The sequence below is a fragment of the Elephantulus edwardii genome, unplaced genomic scaffold (genome assembly GCF_000299155.1).
Source record: "Elephantulus edwardii isolate Elephantulus edwardi_28Jun2011 unplaced genomic scaffold, EleEdw1.0 scaffold00002, whole genome shotgun sequence".
Classification (NCBI taxonomy): domain Eukaryota; kingdom Metazoa; phylum Chordata; class Mammalia; order Macroscelidea; family Macroscelididae; genus Elephantulus; species Elephantulus edwardii.
The window spans coordinates 5,913,482-5,939,098 of record NW_006399752.1 but is presented as its reverse complement, the minus strand read 5'-3'; the positions used below and the strand labels follow the sequence as shown (position 1 = coordinate 5,939,098).

At 38.6% G+C, this 25,617-nt stretch overlaps 1 protein-coding gene across 1 annotated transcript in view; it reads left to right on the top strand.

Annotated features, from left to right (window-relative positions):
• The first annotated feature begins 151 nt into the window (after positions 1 to 151).
• The window catches only part of NKAIN2 (Na+/K+ transporting ATPase interacting 2), a 1,532,464-nt gene continuing 1,506,998 nt past the window's right edge, over positions 152 to 25,617 (top strand). Inside the window, exon 1 of the mRNA XM_006878982.1 lies at positions 152 to 366. Coding sequence (XP_006879044.1) covers positions 313 to 366 — 54 coding nt within the window. The 5' untranslated portion in view covers positions 152 to 312. The remainder of the gene's footprint in view (positions 367 to 25,617) is intronic.

Genomic DNA, 25,617 nt, shown 5'->3' with positions numbered 1-25,617 from the left:
CGGCACTGCGAGGCTGCCACCGCTGCTCCTGCGGGCCCCGGGCGCGTGTCCGCGGGCGGCGCTGCCTGTGGCGCGGCGTGTGCAGTGAGCGAGTGAAGGTATGTGTGGCGGGTGCGGCTGGAGCTGCCGCCGCCGCCACCGCACCAGCAGGTCCTAATGCCTGTCACTTCCCAGGACGCTGGCAGCGGCAGCCGGGAGCCCCCGAGCCCTCGGCAGGTTTGCCTGTCCTTCCCCGCGATCTGATTGGATAAAGTGGGGGCTCGACGGTGGCCGACGTGGGACAGTCTGTCTGTGGCAGGGGTCTCGGAAACCATGGGTTATTGCAGTGGCAGGTGCACGCTTATCTTTATCTGTGGCATGCAACTGGTAAGTGACACTTGAGTCCTCTTATTCTGTAGTGTGCCTTTGAGATAGTGGGTTGGGGTCGTGCAGTGAAGGGTCTGCTGTTGATTAATATGGGGAAAAATTACATATAAAGGTGACAGATGTATTGCCTATGTTTAAAATGATTTCTTGGAGATGAACTGTGGGGTACCAGAGAGGTGAGCCTTCTGCCATCACCTATTTCTGTCTCTCTGAAAACAGTTTGGCAGGTGTGGGTTAAACTTGTTTTCTTTAATTTCTTTAGGCATAGCAAGATGTACCACTTGGTCTTTTATGCTTTGCGTTTCTTTTAACGTAATAGCGTGGTTGTCACATGCATTTAATTCACTATATAGATGCTAACACAGAAATAAGGGATTTTTTACTTTTCTTTATAGACTTAGTTTTGCAATACCTTTGTTTCTTTGTTGACATGTGCCACAATTTTTAGAACTATGTTGTCTTCTTATAGTGCTCTAACCTCTACGTAGGGCAGTTGTTACATTAACAGTAGCCTAATCTATAGACCACACTGAGTTTTAAAAGTATGTAACTTGAAGAGAAATACTTAGATGAACTCAGTGTCATCATTACCATATACTGAACTGGTAACCTTTAAATCTAAATTATTGCAAATAATTTCAAAAAGAAAATATTTTATCATCTGTAAATGGTTGCTCCTACTGTTGTTCTCTGACCCCTCAGGGTGGAGTTTGATCTGTACTTTTTGAGGAGGGTTCAGTAATGGAAAACATCAGGTGTCTGAATTTCACTTCCTTACTGGCAATTGAAAGAGGGGCCCAGGAGAGAACTTAGATGTAAATATTCATACATACATATACATACTGATCTAAGTGGTTAATTTTAAGTTGGAGTTACTTGTTCATTTCTGTTATGAGATAGCTTTCCTTGGGAAGTAGAAGCCATTCTGAACAGTGACATTTCCGGTAATTGTTTCATAAAGACTGAGAGGACTACTAGTCAGAAGTTTTTGTGATTCTAATCAGTCAGGTGTTCAAAAGAGTAAAGATCTACCACTGGATCTGACAGTAGAATTCCTTAAGTATTCTCTACACTTCATTGTTATTGTGAAGCCCGTGCGTGTTTGTTGTTCCTGTTTACCTGAAGCAGTGTTGCTTGTTGTGCATTATTTCTGTATTGTTTATATTTTCCGGGAAAGTTATCTGAAGATGTATATTTTGATCTATGAATTATTTATGCACTTGGTAGTAAAATAAATATAGAACTATAGATATAATTTAAAATATGCGATTTTTTTTTCATTGATGGATAAACCAGTTTATGCTTCTGTACCATAAAAGACTTTTAGTGATAAAGCTAGCCAGAACAAGGAAGGAGTTTACTTTGGCAAACCACTCCTTAGACCAAGTGTGCCAAATTGTGTAAATAGCTTGAGAACTTTCATATGTGTGTGCGTGTGTGTGTGTGTGTGTGTGTGTAAAATGCAGACAAGAATACATTTGCTAGTTCTCTAGTAAAAGCATGAAATTATGATGTTGAGAGGATGAGTAAGAACATTCATGGAGATTTTTTAAATAGGGTTTGACTTTTAATCTTTGTTTTTTTAACATCTTTATGGCAAATGTGTGCATTAGATCTGTATGACATTTTGTGTGATGAGTACAGACAGACTCCTCAGAAACTTAAACCCATTTTAGAAAAATAGAAATAAATGAATGTGAAAAGTTAAATATTCAGTTACATGATAAAGGTAAAGATTTATTGTGTATGTGGGGGGGGCGTACATGCACATGGGTTTGGGCATTCGTATGTTAGAGAGATACTACACTCACGATACAAATCCTGAATCACAGCTTAGTTTTCTTAATAAATCAGAGCTAGCTATAATCTAGGAAGGAGTACTTGATCTAAGCAAATATAAGAATCCTAAGGAGTATTTTATGGTCTGCAGGAATGATGGGATTTTTTTCCCATTCAGACTTTATGTGTTACCAGGGTAATATAATTAGCAGCCATGTTAATGCAGATACAGAACAACAACAACAGCAAAAAGAAAATCTGATTGGCTTGATAGAGTGAGGTAATCACACCTTAAAAAAACTTCAGAGATTCCTGGTACTTATTATCTCTTAAAAATATAGTACCTAATTTTAAAGAAAAGAATTACTTTGCAAATTAATAACTGCAAAAAACTGCACTAAAATGGTTGGTTATATCTGTCTTCCTTTGCTCTTCTTTAAAAAAATATTTCTATCTTTGAGCTACTGTGAGTAAAGATTCTTTTACAAATAGGCCTAGTTTTCAGAATAAATATGGTTTATGTGTGCCAGTATTTGATACAAAACTTCCTTCAGTTTTGTTTGCATCGGAAGAGTTGAATGTATATTCTTGAAACAAGTGGGAGTGGTATATTTATCATTGTACAGAAAAATCGTAAAACCACAGAGACTTTAATGCACAACTTAACTTTTTGGAAACATCCCTAAATTCTCTAAGAATGGTATTTGTATTTTAATTAAACTTACAAAAGTATATCTGTATATCAGTTTGCCACTAGTTTTAGGAAAGAGTCAGTTAATATCATATAAAAAGCTATTTAATATTGTGTAGATGTACAATCTCATTCATCAGGTTATTATCAGCACAGATACAATGTCTAGATAATTTAGCAAGTGAAGGATGGAGACCAATGTTGTGGAGACTTTACCTGTCAGAGTTTGACATCTTTGCTTTTAATTGTATGAAATGTGCATTTACTGTTATGTTTGGCAGATAACAAGAGTAGGTAACAGATGTTGCTTAAAAATTTAAAAAATCAGCCTATCATACAAGAATTTAGGAATCTGTATATTAAGATTCAGTAGAAACTTCCATTTCTTGAAAAGTGTCTTTACTTAGATATCATAAATGAAAATCTTTGAGCTGTGTGCTTAGACCAACTTCATATTTTAGGGGGATTCATAAAAAAGGGGCTGTGATCTCTAGAAACAGATTTACGCCATGTGCAGAATCCAGAGAGTAAACTCATAATCTCTAGACCGTAATGTTCTTTTTATCATTGCTGTCCTCAATGCTCAGAAACTGAACATTTCAGATAATACCAAGAATCATCATTGCATTTGTGCGGTGGTGGCTACGGTGATTGGTGATACTGGGAACACGTATGATTTATCTTCTTCAACTTCCAGCAACTTGTAAAGGACTTTTTGCTGCAGTGTTTTGTTTGTTTGTTTTTCTTTTTCGCATGCTTGGGGGCACCAAAGAGTACATTATGTAAATATTAAAAAAAATTATTCCGTTATTTCCCAGTGAAAAATTACTGTTAAAATGGGAAGTACATAGTTTATTTTACATGGAAAACACAGCTTTACTCTTCAGTTGGCAACTCAAAATACCACATTTTTGTTCATCAGACTTCTATCTGGTGGTAATTTCAAAAGTTTAAATTGTATAAGCTATTGTAAGAAAGTATACATCTATATACAACAAACTTCCACTTTAATACACCGTTCTTGCCCTGTGCTCTGTGATAGAGGGCTACCTTGGAGCAGGCACACCTAACAATTAGATTAGTACACATGTGTGTACAGCTGTGTGAAGTACATTTGAGACTTATTTAAGAAGCATCAGTTGCTTTCTCCGTTACAGTAACTAAGTCTTTTCTCATTCACCCGTTGTTGTCCCCTGGGAACTGACTCGCAGCTGACCCTCCAGCAAGTTTTCGGAGGCTATAAATCTCACAGAAGGATACAGCTCATCTTTCTCCTTTAGAGGGCTAGTAGTGGATTAAAATTGGCAGAAGAACTCCGCCTTTGCCTCAGTAACACTCCCTACCTGCTATACCACCAGATTTCCATACGTGGTTTTGGAGGTAGACATTTATAATTAAAAAAAAAAAAAGACCACAAGCATATAGATAGGAGGAGAAGCAGAACCAATTCTGTTACGTTATGAAGTATTTAACTAATTAGTTATAGTTTTGTTCATTGTTTAAAATGATGTGGTATTTGATCACTTTTTGGAAAATAAAGCATTGTCATGAAATGGCTTAAAAAGTGCAAGTGGAATCCTGTGATTAGTGTGGGATGCTTTTTGAGACGTTTTAGTTATCTACAAGAATTTAACTTTAATAACATCGTCAACAAAGTAAAACCAAACATCTGGATGTCATACTGATTTTGACTCCTGGGGACCCTGTAGGACAAGGTACAACTAATGGCCTCACCCCAGAGTTTCTGAAGTTGTAAATTGTTACAAAAGCAGACAGCCTCATCTTTCTCCCTCCAAATGGCTGATGGATTTGAATTGCTGACCTCTAGGTTAGTAGACTGAAGCTTAACCACTGAACCACTAAGATTCATCACAGACCCTTATCTACTATAAACTCTCACGTGCAGAGAATTTTAAATTTTAGTTTCACATGCCATTTAAAAAAATCCCTGAGGCTGTTAAGTCACCTGGTAACTGGTATAGATGGAACATTCGTATAACAATACTGCAGAAATCCATGGGGTAAACATACGCAGGAAGCTTGCAAAGTTGTAACACTAGAGCTTTCTTCCTTTTCACTGTCCTCTACTTTTGCACTCAACTACTGTCATACATGTTGCTTCTAATACACTTTCATTGTGGTTTAGTACTCCTCTCTTTGTCTAGTGTTGACCAAAATAATATAAAAACTTATGAGAATTTTATTCAAGTCTCTTTATTCTTTTACTAAAAGATATAATTTTTTTTTTTTTAAAAAAAGCCCTACCAAAAAGTGTTAGTTGCTTTTCTTTCATTCACCAGCGTTTTAAATCGCCGGCCCATATAGAGTTGTTCCCAGCTTTCTCAAATAAAGCATTGGATGGACAGCATCCTCTTTGCAGAATGCCACTGGCGTCGTGCCCGTACGTGGGCATTAGCCCAGAAATTCGAACGGGCATCATTACCTCCCTTTCAGCTCCTATGCAGCTCCAATTTGAGGTCAAATTCTCTACTAGCCCAGTCAAGGATTTCGGAGTGGAAGCCAGGACTCCTTAAAACAGGCCTTTATTTCTTGGCCTATTTCTTTTTTGTGTGTGCTTAAGAGAAATAAAACCTGAGAGAGAAACATGTTTTAAATTTGCAAGTTTCAATGTGAAGGAGAGAGAGTATGAAATACAATGTATATGAACTTTGTAAGCAAGCCAGTATAAAATAAAAAATTTAAAACCCCCAACAATGTGCATGTTTTTACTAGTAATACAAATACTTTATTTACATCATCAGTTGTCTTCAGTATTTGTATGTATTACCAAAGTCTGAAGTTTAGTAGACTACACTTGGTTATATTATTTGCTGGATTTTCAAGCAACTAAGTGTACTTTTCCCCAAATCACTTTTGAAACTAATGTTGCTAAATAATGGAAATGACTCTGTTTCACAAGAATGAAACAAGAATGAATCAAGCACAGATTCAGGAAAAAAACATTTCCATTCTGATTTTGTACCTTCTTATTGAGCCTTCTGTTCCGTTTTGGTGCCTTAGTTGGTAGAGAGTTGCTTTGCTAAGGCAAAGGCTGCCGGTCTCTGGCTCTGGGTCCATCAGCAGTTTCTCCATAGAAAGATGGGAAATCTGCTATTGATTTACAGCCTCCAGAAACCCCACTGCCTGAGGCAATGAGTGTGAGTTCTTGATTTTCACTTTCCCCCCTAAAGTACCATAATTAGTGTGGTTTTGTTTTTCAGTATAATAAAATGCATTCCCTATCAAGCTAGTCAGCATCTGAGGTTGCTTCCCTTCCCCCTGCAACACTTTAGAAGCAAATAACTTACACATAAGTACTTTCTATAAGGTTAAAAGGAAATAAATCAAAGAATGTTTAGAAATAATGAAGAAACAAGAGCTACACCATTTACTTAGATTGGGTAGAAAATACAAACTGGTTTTCTCTTTTAGTATTTCTAGTATGCTCAGATAAGAAAGCTTTTACTATTTAAAGAAAATAATTGCTTCATCTTCTCGAAAGCTGTGAGCTCCCTCCCCTTTTATAAACCCTAAAACAAGCACTGAGTCTGACGGGTAGAAATAGTCTAGCATTTAATCTTATACATGTTATATTTTTAAAACTTAGACTGGAAATAAGGTGGTTTCAAATGCTAAGAACTGTTACCCTTTAAATTACATATTAATGACATGCTGCTGCTATTCCTTCTTTTTAAGTTTTAATTAAATGTCTTTTTAATAGATATGTTTTGTTAAAAAAAAGCCCCAAAACCAACACCACCTAATTTTTATTTATTTCTGATTGGCTCGTCTTTTCTGCACACCAGTAATAAAAAGACCAGGTCCACAAGGCCAGTTAGCTTTGCAACAGTATGCTGGAATTGAGCCAAGCCTCTCTAAGCCCCAGGGTCTGTTGCTAAGGTGTCAACAAGGAATTGGTAGGTAGATATTTTGTTTGTTAGTGAAAACAACATGATTTTGTGTTATACAGAAGAGACACAGTTGATTACCTTGACACAGACTCCGGGTTTTTTAGTCCAAATATGCTCAGTCAGAATGTGCATTTGAGCAAGATCATTGGAATCACTTTGATTCTTGCTCTGATGTCATTTCTGATTCGCTATATTGTAGGGGAAATGCAGATTCTCTTAAAGAGGTCTACCTGGAGTGAACTGTTAGAAGCCCTAAAGGAAGAAAGAAGCTACAACTGCTATGTGTTGCTAGCCAAATATTAACCTACTCTCTAAGTGCTTGGACTGTAATGTATATGAATTAAAGAAATTCTTTTGGAAGAAGACATGTAATTATTTTAGAAGAAGATATGTAATTATTTTTCCTCAAATTGTTCAGTTTGAAGCAATTCTTCTTAAATGGCTAATGCACTGATGTACTTGTCTAGTGTTTTGATCAGTTTTATTATCGTCTCTCAAATACTTCATCCATTCAGACAAATGTTGGAGAAGTTGTATCAGTAACCCATAGACCAAGACTACGGTGGTTGAAATTCACCGTCAGCCCCTTAACAAATTCCAGAAGAGCAGATTCATGAGTTAATACATCAGTAAGTAAAGACCTGTCTTTAGGTCAAAGTTCACAAAGTTTGGTATCTAACTAGCAGCATTAGTGTCACTCTGGGAATATATAATAAAATATATCTGGTTCCAGTGATTCAGAAACCCTAGGGTAGGGCCCATTGGTTTGCATTTCATAATCCCCACAGGTAATTCTGCTGCACTTTCAAGTGTGAAGAGTGTTCTAGAAAACACAATGCATATTTTAAATCATTTTACTCTGAAGTTCTTTACACTCAGTCATTGCCATCCAGTCAGAACTAGCTCAAAGATGACTCTTCTTTTGATTTTTCAAGAGTATAAATTGTATCAAGAGGAGATTGTCCATCTTTCTGCCTCAGGATGGTTGGTAAATTTGAACACCAGGGACACATGGTCTTTGGGTCATTGAGTTAGCAGCAAAACTTAATAAGGACATGGCACCGGTGTTCCTGACATCATTTTGCATCATTAGTTAAAGCAATAGAAAACTATAGATTCTTCGAGAACTTTATAAGACAAATCTTACTTACTGATGTGTTAATTCATAAACTGGTTTTCAGAATTGTTTAGTCCAGTGGGTAATTAGCTCATTTCTTCCTCTGGGCAATTGCTAATGTTAATTTAGATTCAGTTTTCCTAGGATTAGGGCCAACCTCACCTATTTTGACTTCCAGCCTTAGACTAATTGAAAAGTTTAAAGAAGTGAGAAGTCTTTTCTCTTTGCAGCATTCTGTCTTTGCACTAGAATAGAGGGTAGATGAATTTGAAAGCAAGTACCTTCTGGATCTGTTCATGCTGCAAGGGAATTGGCTTCTCTGTTGACTGTGTGCTAGTCTAACTCATTCATTCTGTTAAACTAAGCCCTGTTGCAGAGAGAGAAAAGTTGCTGAAAAAATAAAGGGACTAAGTTAGAAGCTAGATTTTTCTGTACCTAGATTAGAGCTTCTGTATTGTTCAAGATCATAATTGTGACTTTGCTCAAGCTGTTTGTGTTCTTGGGTGTTTTTTCTTCATTTTAAAAGTGGGGCAAAGAATGTCTAACCTATTTACCTTCAGGCAGCACCTGGGGAGGGGACAGGGAGAAAAATGTGCTCAAAGTTTATGTAAAGATATTGTACATAGTGTTTCACAAATATGGGACTTCCTAAGCTCAGAACACCTAATTAAGAAGAGATTAAAGTTTGCTAATTGCTCAGACAAGGAGTAGTTATGCAGTTACTGTATTCTGTCCAGTTTATTTGGATGCATTTTGACCCTGTATGACATGGTAGATCTCCCCCTTAAGGTTTTCTAGGCTGTAGTGATTAGAAGAGCAGATTGTTAGGGTTTTTTACGGGGTGCTACAAGATGGGTTCACACCACGTTCTAGGAGTTATTTATAAGGATGCTTGTATATCATTTGACCACTGCCTCCAGTCCCTACAACTGGTTTCTTTTTAATTTCTTCACTTTTTCTTAATTTCTATAGGTTGTGTAATGAAAAGTTGCAATACCAAGTACAAATAGTTTGAAAAGACAAAGCGATATGCTTTCGATTTTAACAGACCTCCTTCTAAGTATTTTTATTAAGAATTAAACCTTTCGAGAAGCAGTGAGCATATGTGAGAACAGTGCTTCTTCCGGTCAGCATTTCTAAAACTTTTCTGTGAAACCTTCATCCTACAGAATCCTCTACTGAACATGGAATGTGAAGATACACAGCTTTGTTGGATGCCGCAAGTCTTATGTTCCCTGTTACTTCCCCAAGGAGCACCATACAAATGAGCTTTTCCAGGAAGTCCTGTAATAAAGACAACCCTACTTAATTCTGTGTGACTCTGTGGATTTTTTTCCAAGTATTTTCAGTGAGCCAAAGAATATTTTTTTCAGACGACTTTCAGGAACATTTTATTCTAGGCCAGTGTAGCCTAAAAGTGAATAATATTAAGCCATTTTTAAAAGTAAAAAAAATTCAGTGTGACAACTATTAAGCTAATAAATAGCTCTCTGACAAATGTTGTAGTTGTTGCTAGGTGCCGTCGAGTTGAGTGTGACTCATAGTGACCCTCTGAACATCAGATCTGAACCCCGTTCTATCCTGTGCCATCTTCTCACCTCCTGACACACCAGAGCCCATTGCAGCAGCCGCTGTGTCAGTCCACCTAGTTGAAAGTTTTCCTCTCCTTTGCCAACACTCTACCCATCCAAGCATCACGTCCCTTTCCAAAGAATAGCACCTCCTAGGAACATGCCCAGAGTATGTAAGGTGAAGCCTCATCATTCTAGCCTCCAAAGGACACTCAAGTAATAATACAATAAAATGTTGTAAGGCTATCTTACATTATTTTTAGATTTTTAAAAGAAATGAAAGGAACCCTACTTTCAGATGCTTTGATCTTCTTTTTACATGCATGCTTGAGTTTATTCAAACTATGCTTTAGACACCAAAATCATAACCCTTAACTATAAAATTCAGTCAAGTTCAATTGCTGGTATTATAAAGTAGGTAACTTGTAATGAGTTACAAGAAGTTCTGAAGGATAGTTCCATTCCAGGAGACCACCTAAGAGAGAGCACCTGTAGAAGGACTATCCTTATAACAAAGGAGGCAATATTACACCCTCCATCTAGCACACAAGCTTGCTCTTCCAGCTTTCTACCCTAAATGTTAGCCCTTGCAGGGATAGAGTCAAGAGTCCTCACAGGCTTTCTAATGAATGCATACATTCTAAGACAGTTAACACTTAAAAAAAAAAAACCCAAAAAACAATATTGCATTCTTTGAGAATAAATGGGTCTTAGTTTGAAATAGAGGAATCAAATTGGTACACCCAACTGCTTTTAACAGCAGTCTTTGTACGCATCTGTATGCTGTCAATTACACAACAAAATAAGAGACTATTTCTAGTCTAACTGACAGCTGTGTGTCAAGTGATTGGCGGGGTGGAGTCAGCGTTTTGTGTGAAATGCTCTCTGTTATGGAATTCATATGATACCAAGCTATATACGTTTCTAGCTCTAGTGGCTGTCCAATGCAGATGTCCCAGGGTGTTATTTTCCGAAAGGACAGTCTTTGGTACTATTGTTGTTAGGGACAATCCGGTCTACTGTGACTCATGACTTACGGTGAATCTGTGGACAGTGGATCTGAACCATGGCCTACGCTGTGCTGTCTTCATCATCTCTCCTGTACTGGAGCCCATTCCATTCCAACAAGATTTTAATCTGTCTCTTTGAGGGTTGATGGTCTTCGCCCCATTCACTGACCCTCCACCTTGTTCTTTTCCAAGGACTGGTCCTTCCTAACAACATGCCCGAAGTATGTGAGACAAAATTTCACTCTCCATGTTTTTAATCAGCACTCTGGTTGCCCCTTCTCCAGGATGAGACTGGGGAACAGCAGTTAGATGGAGCACTTTCATAGTCACCAGAAGGGAAAAATAAAGCCTCGTGGTATGGTCCAAGGAGCACTGTAGCTGGACTTCTTCCAAGATAGATTGGTCCGTCCTTTTGGGACTTCATGATATATTGCATGTGTTTCTCCAACATCACAGTTTAAAGAAATGAATTAGTCTTTGGTCTTTTATCAGTTGCCTAGCCTTTTATCAATGCATGTTAAGCAGTTGAGAATGTCATGGCTTGGAACAGACACACCTTAGTCTTTACACTGACATCTTTGCTCTTTAGCATTTTAAAGAGGTTCTTGGCAGCAGATTTGCCCAACGCAATACATCTTTTGATTTCTTGAATATTGCTTCTATGGCTCGGATGGTGAGGCTTTGTCTCACATACTTTGGGCATGTTACTGGAGGAGGGGGGCAGTCCTTGCAAGAGAAATTCATTAAAAATAGAGGGTCAGTGGAGGAGAGCGAGACTCCCCATGAGATGCATTGATTCAGTGGATGCAGTGTTGGACTTTTTAGCCCAGCAGAGATTGTGAGGAGGGTGCGGGATTCAGCAGGAACACATCGTTCTGTGCATAAGGTTATAATGAGTCTGAATCAGCTTGATGATACTTAACAACAATGAGAAGTGGGGTTCTGTTTTCTGTGGTTGTGGTTCCTGGAGAAGGATTCTCCTGACTTGGCATTAAGCAGCTCTTCTGTGTGATGTCTCTTTTACAGTGACAGGAGACGGTCTACTCCTGGCATCCGTGTTCATCTAGCAGGACTCAGTGATTCAGATGTCACTCCCTTAATCAGTGAAATGGGGATGAAACTGCCTCTAACACATGTTTTGTTTTCTTACCACCAGCTTTCTGCATTTCATTGCTCTGAGGTACAAAGATGAGGCTCTGAGATACAGAGATGAGGTTGGATCTTTAAATATGCTTTGCAGGATGAATACAAACACTCTATAAAAGAATAGAGGTACTTGATTTACAGTGTTAATGAAGGATACTGAATATAGCCCAAATGACAGAAGAAAGAAGAAATCTGTCTTGGAAAAATTACCACCAAAATACTCCTTAGACATGAAGATGGCTTCCTCTCCTGTACTTTGGACCTAATTAGGAAGGACTGATTACTGGAGAAGGACATCATGTTTACTTGGGTAGAGGACTGGTGAAAAAGACTAACACTCTTCACATGATAGACTGACAGAGAGTCAGCAATAGTGGGCTCACCCACGGCAGTGATTATGCATGTGCTGTAGGACTGGGCATGGTTTTGTTCTAATTGTATATTGGGTCCCTCTGCATTGAAAGTGATGCTGTGGCCCAGAACAACCATCTTTAATTGGGAGCAGTGCGCCAGCTACATGTTTGAAGACATTAGAAACCATTGTAGGTTGTGAGAACCCAGCAATACATAAAGAGCTCTGGGCTTTCTTTGGTGATAATAAAACTGTTACTTGTGATTTCCTAATATATGAGAGCTGTGTATAACTTACATATTTCTTATCCTTATTAACAGAATCAGTGGAGCTATGTTTATGATCATCTTTCATGAAGTATGTTTCTGTTTTATCCAGGTAGAAGAAGATTGTAGTTCAATTTTAGCTGTTCAATAGAAGCTTTGAACTTAAGTTTTACTTCTCTCTTACTCTAGTATTAAAAAGACTTTCTTTTATTTTCTGTGGAGAAGAGACTCCTGAATGTTTTAAAGTTTAAAAGCAAGTAAACACTAATCTGACATGATGTTGTTGTTGTTGTTGTGTGTCATTGAGTTGCCAGCTACTCATAGCCCTAACCCCTGCTCTGTCCTCTGCCAGTCTCATTGTCTCCAACAAACCTACCCCCATTACCTCAGTTACTGCATCAATCCATCTCATAGAGGGTCTTTCTCTCCTGAGTTGTCCCGCCACTCTCCCAAGCATGATGTCCTCCTCCAAGGACTGGTCCCTCCTTGCAACACGTCCAAAGTATGTCAGACAAAGCTTCAGAATCCTTGCCTCCAAAGAGCAACTGGTGTCACCATCTCAAAGATGAACCTGTTCTTTTAGCAGTCCATGGTATATTCAGTACTATTCTCCAGCACCACAGCTCAAAGGCGTCAATTCTCCTTCTATCATCCCTAGTTATTTTTCAGCTCTCTGATGCATAGCAAGTAATTGCAAAGACCATGGCCTGGATCAGGAGCACCTTAATCTCCAGACTGACATCATTGCTCTTCAGTACTTTGGAGAGGTCCCTGACAATAGACTTTCTCAATGCAATTTATCTTTTAATTTCCTGGCTTCTTTTGCCAAGAGAGTTGATCGTGGAGCCAAGCAAACTAAATCTGTTAACAATCTCAGTCTCTTCACCATCTATCATGATGCTGCCAATCAGCATGATACAGTTTTAAAATAATTCAAAACCATTCTAATGAGATTTCATTAATTTGCTTATGAATTTATCAATGCTTTTTCTCACAAACATGCTTCTGATTTTCGTCTCAGTCATTCCTGGGAACTTCTAGGGGCTGTTAAAGATATGGAGCAACACTTTCCAAATACACCATTTATAGATTCAGGGTAGATTGATATTTTCATTCACAAACAGCTGCCTTAAAAATCAAGCTTACATAAGATAGATTTACATTTAATACATATATAGAGCTTTTTGTAAAAATAGTGGCTCCTTTATTTTAATCCTTAAGGGAAACCTGTTTTCTTTCACAGAAATGAAGTAGTGATAATTGTTCTATTAGTTACTATTATTAGATAATTGTTCTTTATAACTTTGTTATATTACTAGTCATAGCTCTGGTGGCCTAGTGGTAAGCAGCTGCACTGTGAAGCCAAGGCAGGTGGTTCTAATCCACGAGCTTCTCAGCAAGAGAAAGATGGGAAATCTCTCACACAATTTACAGCGTCTGGAATCTGCTGGAGGGTTTGACAGTTGGCCATGAGTCAGTTCTGATTCAGAGGGAATGAGAGTTCCTTTTAGTACCCGTTTTTCTCTTGGGGACCTGCTGGTTGATTTGAACCTTGGGAGACATGCAGCCTTTGGGTTAGGGCAATGTGTCTTGCACTGCATTCCTACAGCTTCTGATAGGAATTTATAAGTGACAAATACTAATAAAATAAGCCGACTGCCTTAATCTCAGTTTATAAAATGCCATCTTTTTGATTGAAAAGCAATTCCGAGACATGAAACTGCACCCTTTCACAAAACATCTCTCTGGTGGCAAGCTTCCTGATAGAGTTGGAATGGAGCCAGTAGACTGGGCCATTAGTGATGTACAGAGGGCCAGCTGTACATAAAACCTGGCTCTGGAATTCTGGGCTCTGGAGAAATGGCAGTAAATCATTCACCTGAGGTTGGATCCTAACCTGCTATGGTATGTTAACAGTTACGATCGTTTCAAAATGAATGAATAAATGAATGGTGGGAGGAAATTAAGTAATTACTAAATCAGTTCCATCAAGGAAGATTTATAGAATGTCCACACATGAATAGCATAATGACATGTGCTGAATAAATTATGTGTATCTAGTTTCTTTCCTTTTGACAATTAGGATACGATCTAATGGAAAGGAGTGTCGAATGGTGTTTTTACTGTAAATTGATTTAATATCTAGTAGTTGTAATAGTTGAAAGACTTTTAAATTGCTACCTCATCCTATTTATTTAATTATTTTCTGGGCCATGCTACTAAATTAACATGACAGTAATGAAAATGGCTTTATTGTTCTCTGCTTATCATGTTCTGTTAAACCACTTTTGAACTTATAGTACATAAAGTTAGTATTGGTGAGAAATAAATCTGAATATAAACCATTGTAATCCTTTAAGAAAATAAATTAATGCAAGTATAAATTTGTATTTATCTAACATTATTTAATGCCGTTGTTGTTGTTAGGTACTATTGGGTCAAGTACGACTTATAGTGATCCTTTGAAAAACAGATTTGAACCCTGTCATGTCCTGTCCTGTCCTGTTCTGACACATTAGGGCCCATTGTGGCAGTCACTGTTTAGGTCCCCCTGGTCAAGGGTCTTCCCCTGCTTTGCCAGCCCTCTATCTGTGTAAGTATCATGTCCCTCTCCAAGGAATAGTAACAGGGTCCAGCCCCATTAGATCAAACAGTTCTGCCAAGAGAAGGGAGGAGGATTAAATGAAGAGCAGAGAGGCTACCAGGTGATGGCGATAGCAGAACTTCATTCTTTAGACAAAGTATATATAGGCCTTTAGTAGTACCTCTGCTGTAACAATCGCATTATCTCAAGATGCCACTTATCTGGGCAATCATTAACATTTACCAACCTCAGTACAATACAAGAGTGTTTCCCAGAATATCTTATTGTGTGCTTTAAGGAACAAATGGTTTCGGTTGATAAGAACACTACATTCTTTAAGGTTTAAGACATTTGATCATTCTTATTTTTTAACATCCTAATTCCTTGAGGGTTGCTCATAGGGTCATAGGGTTGCTATGAGTCGGAAACGACTCGATGGCACATAACAACAACAACAACAACAACAACAATTCCTTGAGTTGTTTACTGCCAAGCAGGTACTCCAGCCAAGATGGAGTTAGTTTTGCTGCTTATGGTACAGAGCTAATCTTGCTTTACAAGTTAGCCTGGCTCCAACAGAATAGTCCCTCCTATCAACATGACCAAAGTATGTGAGTTGATGCCTCACAATCCTTGCTGCCAAAGTCCACTCTGGCTGCACCCTCTCCAAGGTGTATTTGTTTGTTCTTTTGGCAGTCCATGGGATGTTCACTGCTCTTCTCCAGCACCACAGCTCAGAGGCATCAATTCTCCTGTCATCCTTATTCATGGTCCAGTTCTCAAACTATGGCCTGGATCAGATGTACCTCAGTCCTCATACTGACATCATTACTCCTCAGTAATTTAGAGAGGTCTCTAACTGAAGATTTTCCCAGTGTAATACATTTCCTGATTGCTGGTATTAATAAGATATTAACTGTGGATCCAAGTAAGGTGAAGTTGTTGATAGTTTCAGTATTTTCTTGATCCATCATTGTGTTGTCTATAGGTCCAGTGTTAAGAATTTTGTTGTTTGGTGGTGGTTTCTTGACATTGAAGGCTGCATTGCTTTATCTTCTTCAACAGATGCTTCAAGTCCTCCTCACTTTCAGCAAGCAAGGTTTTGTCATCTTCATAACACAGGTTATTGATGTGTCTCTCTCTGATCCTGGTGCTACATTCCACTTCATAGACTCCAGCTTCTTGAAAAATTTGCACAGCTTACAGATCGAATAGGTATGGAGAGAGAATACAACCCTTACACACTTGCTTCCTGATTTTAAACCAGGTAGTGTTCCCTTGCACAGTTCACACAATAGCCTCCTGGTCTGGGTGTAGGCTTCACATGTGCACAATTAAGTGCTTTGGGACTCCCATTCTTCTCAGTGTCAGCCATAACTTGTTATTACCCAGTCAAATGCCTTTGCATGGTCAATAAGAATAAATAGACATTCTTCTGGTATTCTCTACTTTCATCCAGGATCCATCTGACATCATCAGTGATATCTGTGGTGCCACGGCCTCTTCTTAATTCTACTTGAACTCCTGGTATTTTGATATTCCAAGGATTAAATCAGAATGTAAATAATAATTATATTCTGTATTTGTATTTTTATTTTCCTACAAATCCTGTAGTGGTAGTTTTAAACTATTTTGTGTGCTGAGCACTTTGAGAGTTCATTAAACGTTATGAACGCTTGTGACAGAAAATTACAACTTTAATGGATTCACCTACCTCTGAATCATAACTATCAAACATAGGTGAAAACCTCTGATTTAAGTTATATTTGTGTGGGTTTTCCCCCCCATTTTTTTTTCAGAAGCTTCTGGTTATCAACAATTTCATTTAATTGACTTGAAGGTGGAAATAGTTTTAAAGTGCACGGCACATACACATACATACATAAGAAAGCCCCAAGAGCTGGAATTTGATGTGTCTTGTTTATGTGGGTCTTGCACGTGTTCTGCCTTTGTTTTTCTTGTTTCAGTGGAAAATATTTTACTTTCCCTTTTTGATAGGGTTTTCTTTTGGTTTTTTCCTTTTTTAAAAAAAAAATTATCAGGTTTTCTCCCTTACATAGATGATAGCTTTTGCAGTTTACTTACACACATATTGCACACATAGTATGTATCATGTCTGTTATATTCATCACCTAATGCTTATGTGAAACCTATACTTGGGCCAGGAAGCAGTCATCAAGACAGAGTAGGGAAACAGTGCATGGACTAAAATCAGGAAGGTTATATGTCAGGAATGTGTCCTTTCTCCATACTTTTCCAGTCTATATTCAGAACAGATCATCTGAGAGGCTGGGCTCTGTGAGGAGGGATGTGGCATCAGGGTTGACTGAAGACTCATCAACAACTCGTGTTATGCAGATGACACAACCCTGCTTGCTGAAATTGTGGAGGACCTGAAGTGCTTGCTGCAGAGGGTCAATACAGATGGAAGCTCAACATTAAGAAAGCAAAGATTCTCACTGATGGGCTGATCGGCAGCTTCATGATAGACAGTAAAGAGATTGAGATTGTTAACAGCTTTCGTTTGCTTGGAAATCAAAAGACAAATTGCCTTGGGAAAGTCTACTGTCAGACTTTTCCAGAGTACTGAAGAGTGACAATGTCTTTCTGGAGACTAAGGTTCAGCTGATCCAGGCCACCAGGGTCTTCACAGTCACTTGCTATGCGTCAGAAAGCTGGACAACAACAAGGGCTGATAGAGGAGAATTGATGCCTCTGAGCTGTGGTGCTGGAGAAGATTATTGAATATACCATGGACTGCTAGGAGAACAAACAGGTTTGTCCTGGAGAGGGTGAAAGGATTCTGAAGTTATGTCTCACATACTGTGGGCATGTTGCAAGGAGGGACCAGTCCTTGGAGAGTGACATCATGCTTGGGAGGGTGGAGGAGCAGCACAAGTGAAGAAAACCCTGAATGAGATGTATTTACTCAGTGACTGGTATAATATGCCAGAGACATTAAGATGGGCTCTGGTTAGAGCAGGATTCAGAGCTGTTGCACATAGGGTTGCTCTAAGTCACACACAGGTGTCTTGACAGTGCTTAACAACAGCAAGCAGCCAGGCTTGTCTTCTAAAGTGCATCTAGTGAGTTCAGACTGCCAACCATTTAACTAATATGTGCAATATTAATTGTTTGTACTATTCAGGGATATATATATATATATATATAGTGACTTTTTTATTTGATGGAAGGTGTCAAAACCCAGGAGTAGATGTTCAAATGTGCAAAGAAACTGGGACAGAAATAGGAATTCTGTCAAAGAACATAACTCATGAATGTGGAATCTATGATATATTTTAAGGCAATTTGAATTGCAAAGGGAAAAAGAATAAAGCGCTGTAGATGTTTAGAGAAAGAAATAGTTATATCTTTGTTAGTGGATTACAAAATAATATATAAAAGGGTGGGGTATGATCAGTTGAATTTCTGTAGCCAGAGATCAGACAAGAGAGAATTCTAGAAAGAAGTAATATAAAAGAGTGAGAATAAAAGTGTGTACATGTTGGACATTGAAGAGTCCAGTTGTCCAGCCAGTAGTGGAGTGTAGGAGATGAAACAGGGCATGGAAGGCACAGAGGTGTAGTTCATGAATGGCCATGAAATCTTTGGGAAAGAGTGTGAACCTTATAGAGTAGGAGGTACATTTCCTCTGATGTAATTATTGAGGAGAGTGGTCTACTTCGCCATTGTAGAGTAAGAAACAACATGATTTGCACGTGAAGTACCCTTGGTAGGGGCCAGTCCTTTGGGGAGTATGAGGGGAAAGCAAAGCCTTGCTAACCTGTATCAAGAGGCCTGAGTGAATTCAGTGGAATGCGTTCTCAGGAGAGCCAGATGATGTCAATAGCCTGATCTACATTTTAGAGAATGGGAATGAAAACAAAAAAAACCCACCAAAACCCAAAAAACAACCCCACACCATAGAATGAGACTCTTTTTAATCATATACTGAAAACCCCTTAAGAGTTTGTGAAATTTAATAAATGTCATGAGAATAAAATGTTAGACCTTGTGTAAGTCTAGGTCAGAGGCAAGCAGTATTAGAATGAAATAAAGTAGTTGGATTACTGACGTCTCATTGCTAATATTTAAGTATAATATGGTGAGGGAAACACAGGTGGGATAATGAAGAGGTGGGAGGCAAGGTGACTGACTCTTTGAAATGGCAAGTACCAAAAGTTGAGTCTTGGAGAGAAGTATTTTCTGGGTGGAAAAGCATACTTGGTTGGCCACATAATTGGGTGGTAGAATGAAGCCCGGTATTTTGACCTTGAGAGAGAGAAAAGCTGTAGTGTGACCCAGATGTTAGAAAAACTATGATTGTGCATTTTGAGTTCTTAAAAGATAATCAGAAATAAGAGACTGCAGAGGGAAGAGAGACAAAGAGAGTTGGGGAGCTTGTAGATATTGATGGGAAATTTGGGAGTTTTGTGTCTGCAGCTGATTGGAGCTCCAAAACCAATCTGTTGCTTTCACATCAGTTCCAAGTTATGGTGATTCTGTGTGAGTCAGAGTCGAGCTGTGCTCCATGGGATTTTCAGTGGTTCTTTTCTAGGAAATACATTGCTGGACTTTTCTTCAGAGTTTCCTGTGAATGAAAGTAAGCCTATAGCCTTTTACTAAATAGCCAGGTTCATTATCCTTTGGCCCCACTCAGAGACTCCCTGGAGTTGGTAAGGAAGCGTGTGTAGGGGCAGTTGGAAGGCAGTTTAAGGTGGAGAGGACAAATTGAGAGAAACAGAAATGTGGCCTAGTGGTAAGAAGCTGCGCTGCAAATCCAAAGGCATGCCATTCGAAGTCACCAGCTGCTCCATGGGAAAAGAATGGACTTTTTCTTTCCCTTTGATTAACCGCCTCTGAAAACCCACAGCTATGGGTCAGTTTTTTTCGACGGAATGACTATGGAACGATAAAGATAGATTCCAGCTGAGCATGGTGTTTCAATTTCAGAATCATTGATATTTGAACCAGATATTTCTGCTGTGAGAGGCTGTGAGTAGGACCTTGAATGGTGGGATGTTTAGCAGCTCCTCTGACATGGTGGATGCCTGTAGTACACAACTAGGTGTTACCACAAAAAATGAGTCCAGAACAAAGGCTGCACAGTGGAGTGGACTTGGGGGTAGGGATTGTATAACAATGAAGGAATTTTTCTTTTACTTTTCCAAGAGAAGAATGAACTGGAGGGGAGAGGTGGGTAGGGAGAAAAGTGTAACAATGAATGAATTGAAATCCAAAGTCTCTGTAAATTTCCATTAATATTAATATAATAATAATAAATTTAAAAAAATGCCTCTAGATGTTTCCACATGGTCCTTGTGGGTCAAAATTGTATCTTGATAAGAACCACCAAGCTAAATAAAGCCAGGAGTTAATTTAAGTTTGTATTTTTTTTTAATTTAGAATTTTAATAAGAGTTTGCAGAAAGATTAGGTTTCATTCATTCATGGGTGCACATTTTCCTCCCTCCTCCGTCCCTTCTCCCTCCCACAATTCAATTTATAGTGCACTTCTTGTTCCATATTGTTGTCATACATATAATGTCTAATCATACATTCCCTTCAGACATTCCTTTCCTTGATCTATTCTAGCGTAGTGTTCATTATTGATCCACTCTTTTTTTCTGTTCTCCCCTACCTCTTACCAATCCTATTTTATAACAGCAGTCAATGCTGTATTTATCTTTTTGTAACGAAGATGTCAGCGTCATGTCTGCCAGACTCATCCCTGTTGGGTAGTGTTTTACAATTTCATTGATTTTCGGTGCTACATAATTTTCCATTGTCTGCATGTACACAGTTTTCCTTTCCATCCAAGTTCTTGTTGATGGGTAGTTGGGCTGTTTCCATGTCTTCGTTATTCTAATGCAGCAGTAAACGTGAAGGTGCATACATCTTTTTGCACCATGGGATGGTAGAGTCAAATGGTATTTTTTGTTCCAAGTTTTTGATAATGCTCCAGACCACCTTCAGTAGTGGTTGTAGCAGCATTTTACATTCCCACCAGCAGTGAATGAGAGTACCAGTTTCTTCACATCTTTGTCAGCATTTGTTGTTTGCTGCTGTGTTGAGCTTTATTATTCTTGCTGGGATGAGGTGACGTCTCATTATTGTTTTGATTTGTATCTCTCTTAGATATTTTGAATTTTTTTCAGGTGTTTATTGAACATCTGAATTTCTTCTTTGGTGATTTGTCTATTCATATCTTGGGCAGATTTTGTGATTTTTGGGGTTTTTTCCCTTTTTCTTGTTGAAGTGCTGGAGTATTCTGTACATTTTAGATAGGAGTCTCTTATTGGATATGATATTGCCAGACTTTTCCCCAGGATGTGAGTTTCCTTTTTACCCTATTGGAGAAGGTGTTTTTTGTTGGTTTTTTTTTTTTTTAAATTTTCCTGGGGATTTGTTTTAGAAGTTTTCAACTATCTATTTTATCCTTTAATAGTTGTTGATTTTTCATTATTCTCAGAAGTATGTTCATGCTGTAGATTAGGTCTTCTAGAGTTGTTCCTAGTTTTTCTCTGACGAAGTTTATGGTCTTTGGTTTCACTCCTAGCTCTGTTGTCCCTCTACAGTTGGTATATACTTTTTTTAATTAGTGTGTGTATAGTGTGACATGTGAGTCTTCAATTTTCTGCAGATGGTTTTCCAATTTTGTCAGCACCATTTGTTAAAAAGACTGTCGTTTCCCTGCTGAGTCTATTTCATCTTCTTGACCAAGGTCAGCTGACCATAGGTAGATGAATTGACGTCTGGATTCTCAATTCTATTTTTTTGATTCATGTATATGTCCCTTTACCTGTACTAAACTGTCTCGATTACTACAGCTGTATAGTAGGACTGAGATCAGAAAGTGCTGTGCCTCCCATCTTGTCTTTCTTTTTCAGTAATATATTACTTATTCAGGGTCTCGGAAAGAACACTTTGAAATAACTGGCTTTATTGCTGATAGACTTGAGTTGTCCAAGTGCAGTAGGGAAGAATTTTAAAGGGAAAGCAAGACTTTAAATGTCTACAAAAGGCAGCCTGACATAACAGCCCTGTGTGAGGGATGCTGTGGAGCTTTCTAGAAGGTAAATACTCACACTCATCTCCCTGATGCTCTTGAGCTGTAGAGGTAGACTTTCCAAGAAAGCAGCCAAACCAGGTAGGTTGGCTCTGTTGTATTCAAACCAGTAGTCAGTGAGGAAAGCAGGTGAGTGGGTTACAAAGGCCTGGGTAAAAAGCAAAGGCGAAAGAAAAAGATTAGGAGGTAAGTTTTGAGATATTCATTAGAAAAGGGAGGTGCTGAGTAAGCTTTGTGGGATATTGACTGAAGAAGCAATGTTGAATCTAGATTTATCTGAAAGCTACTTCTATGGTCAATTATGTGCTCTACCAAGCCTTTAGCATTCTTGGCTGTTTTGTTCAGTTAGTTTGATCCAGGTAGATTTTGTCTAAGACTCAGTGAATGTCACCTTTCTTTTGGTGCCAGTAAAGGCTATCAGTGAATTTTTTTGACACTTTTAATGCTTGCTAAAATGTGTGTACCATATATATTTCTAAATGAGTATGCCTAATTAAGGAAGATTTTGGACAAGAAATGTTTTTTAGTTATGTGTTGAGCATATAGTTATTTACAGTAAGGGCAAACTGTAACATGTTTCTAGGTCAAGTTGTGAGTTTTCAGTCCCAATAAAAATTTACATAAAAGTTAAGAATAATATACTTGCAGATATGTACCTTAGTGTATTTTAAGACCCTGAAGAATTCACAATACATTTTTTGCTCTTATAAAAGGACAGAAAAGATAATCACAAACCACTTTGCACCTACACATTTTTTTAGTTGTTGTTTCCTAGGAGATCTTCCCAGTGTACGGGTAGCAATAAATACTGTAGTATTTTACATCCCAGTTCATCAGAATGTCCAGTTATGGGCAAAGAAATACAGTGAAGCACAGAGATTTGTCTTATTATTTACTTAGTCTGTCCACTGTATCTTGCTCTTAATCCAACCTGATTGCTTGAATGGGTCAGTCTACCAGTAGACTAATTTTTAAGCCTAGGAGGAGGGAATAAAATGGCTTTCTCATATTTTTAATGATAGTTTGGGTATAAATGTAAGTATGTTAATTTTCCATTCAACAATACATACATGCTTTGTGACATTCATTGCAATCTGGAGGCTTAATCTGTAGGGATTTGTAGGACTGACTCTCTGGCAGATTGCAGCTCCCAGGAGGAAAACTGCGCAGTCTCCTCCTGTGCAGTTTACAGCTTTGGAAGCTGAGGGTTAGCTAGGAGCTGGGTTCACCCTCTACAGCAGTGAGCTGAGGAGATTCTTTTTCCTTTCTGAGTTCCCTTTTCCACTGGCCCTTCTTTCCTGTCCCTTTCTACCTGCTTGGCTTTATGTTTTGCAAAGGCTGCTTTTGTTTGGCTCACTACAGTGAGGACTGTATTCTTTCTTGGTAATGCTATTTGCTTTATAGGCCTGTCTGTTGTTTGGCTGAAAGTAGACTCCCAGGGGAGAGTTCAGATCCAAGCTGGAAGCTGTCTGAGGCCCATAGTCTCTGCGGTTCCACCAGCTCTATCAGACCAATAAGTCTGGTCTTTTACAACTTACATCACTTTTTAAAAAGTCGTTTTAATGTAATGATTTTAGGATTTAGTGTTTTATTTTAAAATCTCCTTCCTGTATAAAACCAGACTGAGAGATACTTTTCCAACTTCATATTTGTTTGTATACCAATCAATTAATATACCATTTCATTTATTTCTTTCTTACATAAAACAAGTTAAATGGCACCAAGATAGCCAAAAAGAATCAACGCAGAGCCAGGTACACCCAAAGTGTTTCTTCTTTGCAGTTACTGGTACTGCTCCTGATGTTGTATGTGCTCTGGAGCCTCGAAGTCTTGGTCAGTGGAAAAGTGTCTGTGTGTGTGTATTTAGTCAGCTAAAAAAAATCTAATTAGCCTTTTTTTTTTCTCTCTGCTGTTTTGACAAAGTAGTAGTAGAACTGAAAACCACAGCAAGACATACATACAAATCAGTGACTATCCTGCCTAGTTCAAATTTGTGGTTCTTTCTCATGATGCTGTCTAGCTTACAGCTCATTGTTTTATAGTTCAAAATTTCTGGAGGTGTGTGGAAAGTGGAAGGAGTTCCCCTCCCCACTTAGATTACGATCTGTAATTCCTACTCTACTGCAAAGTGCTTCTGGATGTGGCAGGTTTTCAGCCACTCTTATTAACTGCTAATCTGTAGCTCTCAGGGTGCAAAGTGAGAGCCTGCTGTCTGCACAGAAGCTTTAGCATGCTTCAATACAAAGTGAAATGGAGGCTCAGGTTGGGCAAGACTACTGTATTCAGTTATAACTGGTACAAGTTTAGGTAGACCAGATTGCAATCACCCCCCACTGGAGCTTGGCCAGGATGCACATTAGTGCGTGCTCCTTTCTGTCTAGCCTAATTAAAGGACTGTTGAGAACCGACAAAGTTGGCTGACTTGCAAAAGTTGATGTTTGTGAAAATTGTGTAAGTTATAAGTGCTTAACAATATGACCTGATTTCTATGCTGGGGTCATCTTATTAATTAAAGTTCTCCAATCATCTAATTAGAAAATATCACCAGAACTGAGTCTAGAGGATTTCGAGTCTTCCTTGGTAATTTAAGTGAAAATGAAGGAGAAGGGCTCTGAGTTAAGTGCAGTACTGGGGGGAAGCTGGGTGCTGGGCCCGCCTTCAGAGATGCTCAGAGCAGCGGGCTAATTATTTATGATGCTCTTCCAGTAAAGAGACATTAAAGGGACACTAGTGAGTTTGCTTTTAAAAGTAGAAATCTGTGCCAGTCCCCAAATTAACTGTTGGACTAGAATGTGAGCCCACAGACAGCTGGGAGGCAGGATCAACACTACAGATTTAAATGAAGTGCTCTATTCATTGCCTCGGACGTTATGCCTGATTTTTTCCTCCCTATACTTTGTCAAAATAGCAGAAAGAGAAGGAACAGTCTGATCACATTTCAGATGATTACATCACACTTGAAAATATCTTTTCTCAGAAAAAAGAAAAGGTAAATGGAAATACCTGTGTGTTCTGGGATGTTCTAGAACTTGTATGCATGTGTCATGTATGTCCTTCATAATCTGCAATTTAGTTTGTCATTTACATTCTTAACACACCTTGCCAAGAAAAGTGATCTATCTTAAAAGAACCCCCCAAGCACCAATGTAGAGATTTATGTGCCAGGCCAGGCTCCCTAGTTGCAATGGTTAAGTGTTTGTTTCTGAAAGTTGGTAATTCTCTGCAGAAGAGAACAGTTGATCTGTTTCCAGAAAAATGTTAGCCAATTAAATGCTATGGTGCATTTCTATTCTGGCATAGAGGTTCACTGTGAGTTAGAATTGACTCAGTGGCACAGAGCGGTGACAACGACATGTGTCACTATAGACAGAGGAGATGGGATTAAGATAAGGGGGGGTAAAAATGTGATCAATATTAAGTATCCTTCATTTAGGGAGTATTTGGCAGTAAAGTAATTAATTATAGTTTTCCATTCTCCTGTTTAAGTAGCTACAATAGACACTATTTTTTGGTTAAAATTGTGACTTTAATAGAAGTTTGCAGAAAAGTTGGGTTTTCACTCATTCATTGTTGCACATTTGGCAGTGAGTGTTTCTCTGCAGGCACAGGGGGAAATGAAGTGTTGATCTGATGGAAAGATTTCCTTCAAGACCAGTAGAATCTGACTCCCGGCAGTCCCGTATGTTGGGGTTTGAATCACTTTGAACTCATTTGGTGACAGCCAGTGAAACAAAGTCTGAATAGGACTGGATTGAG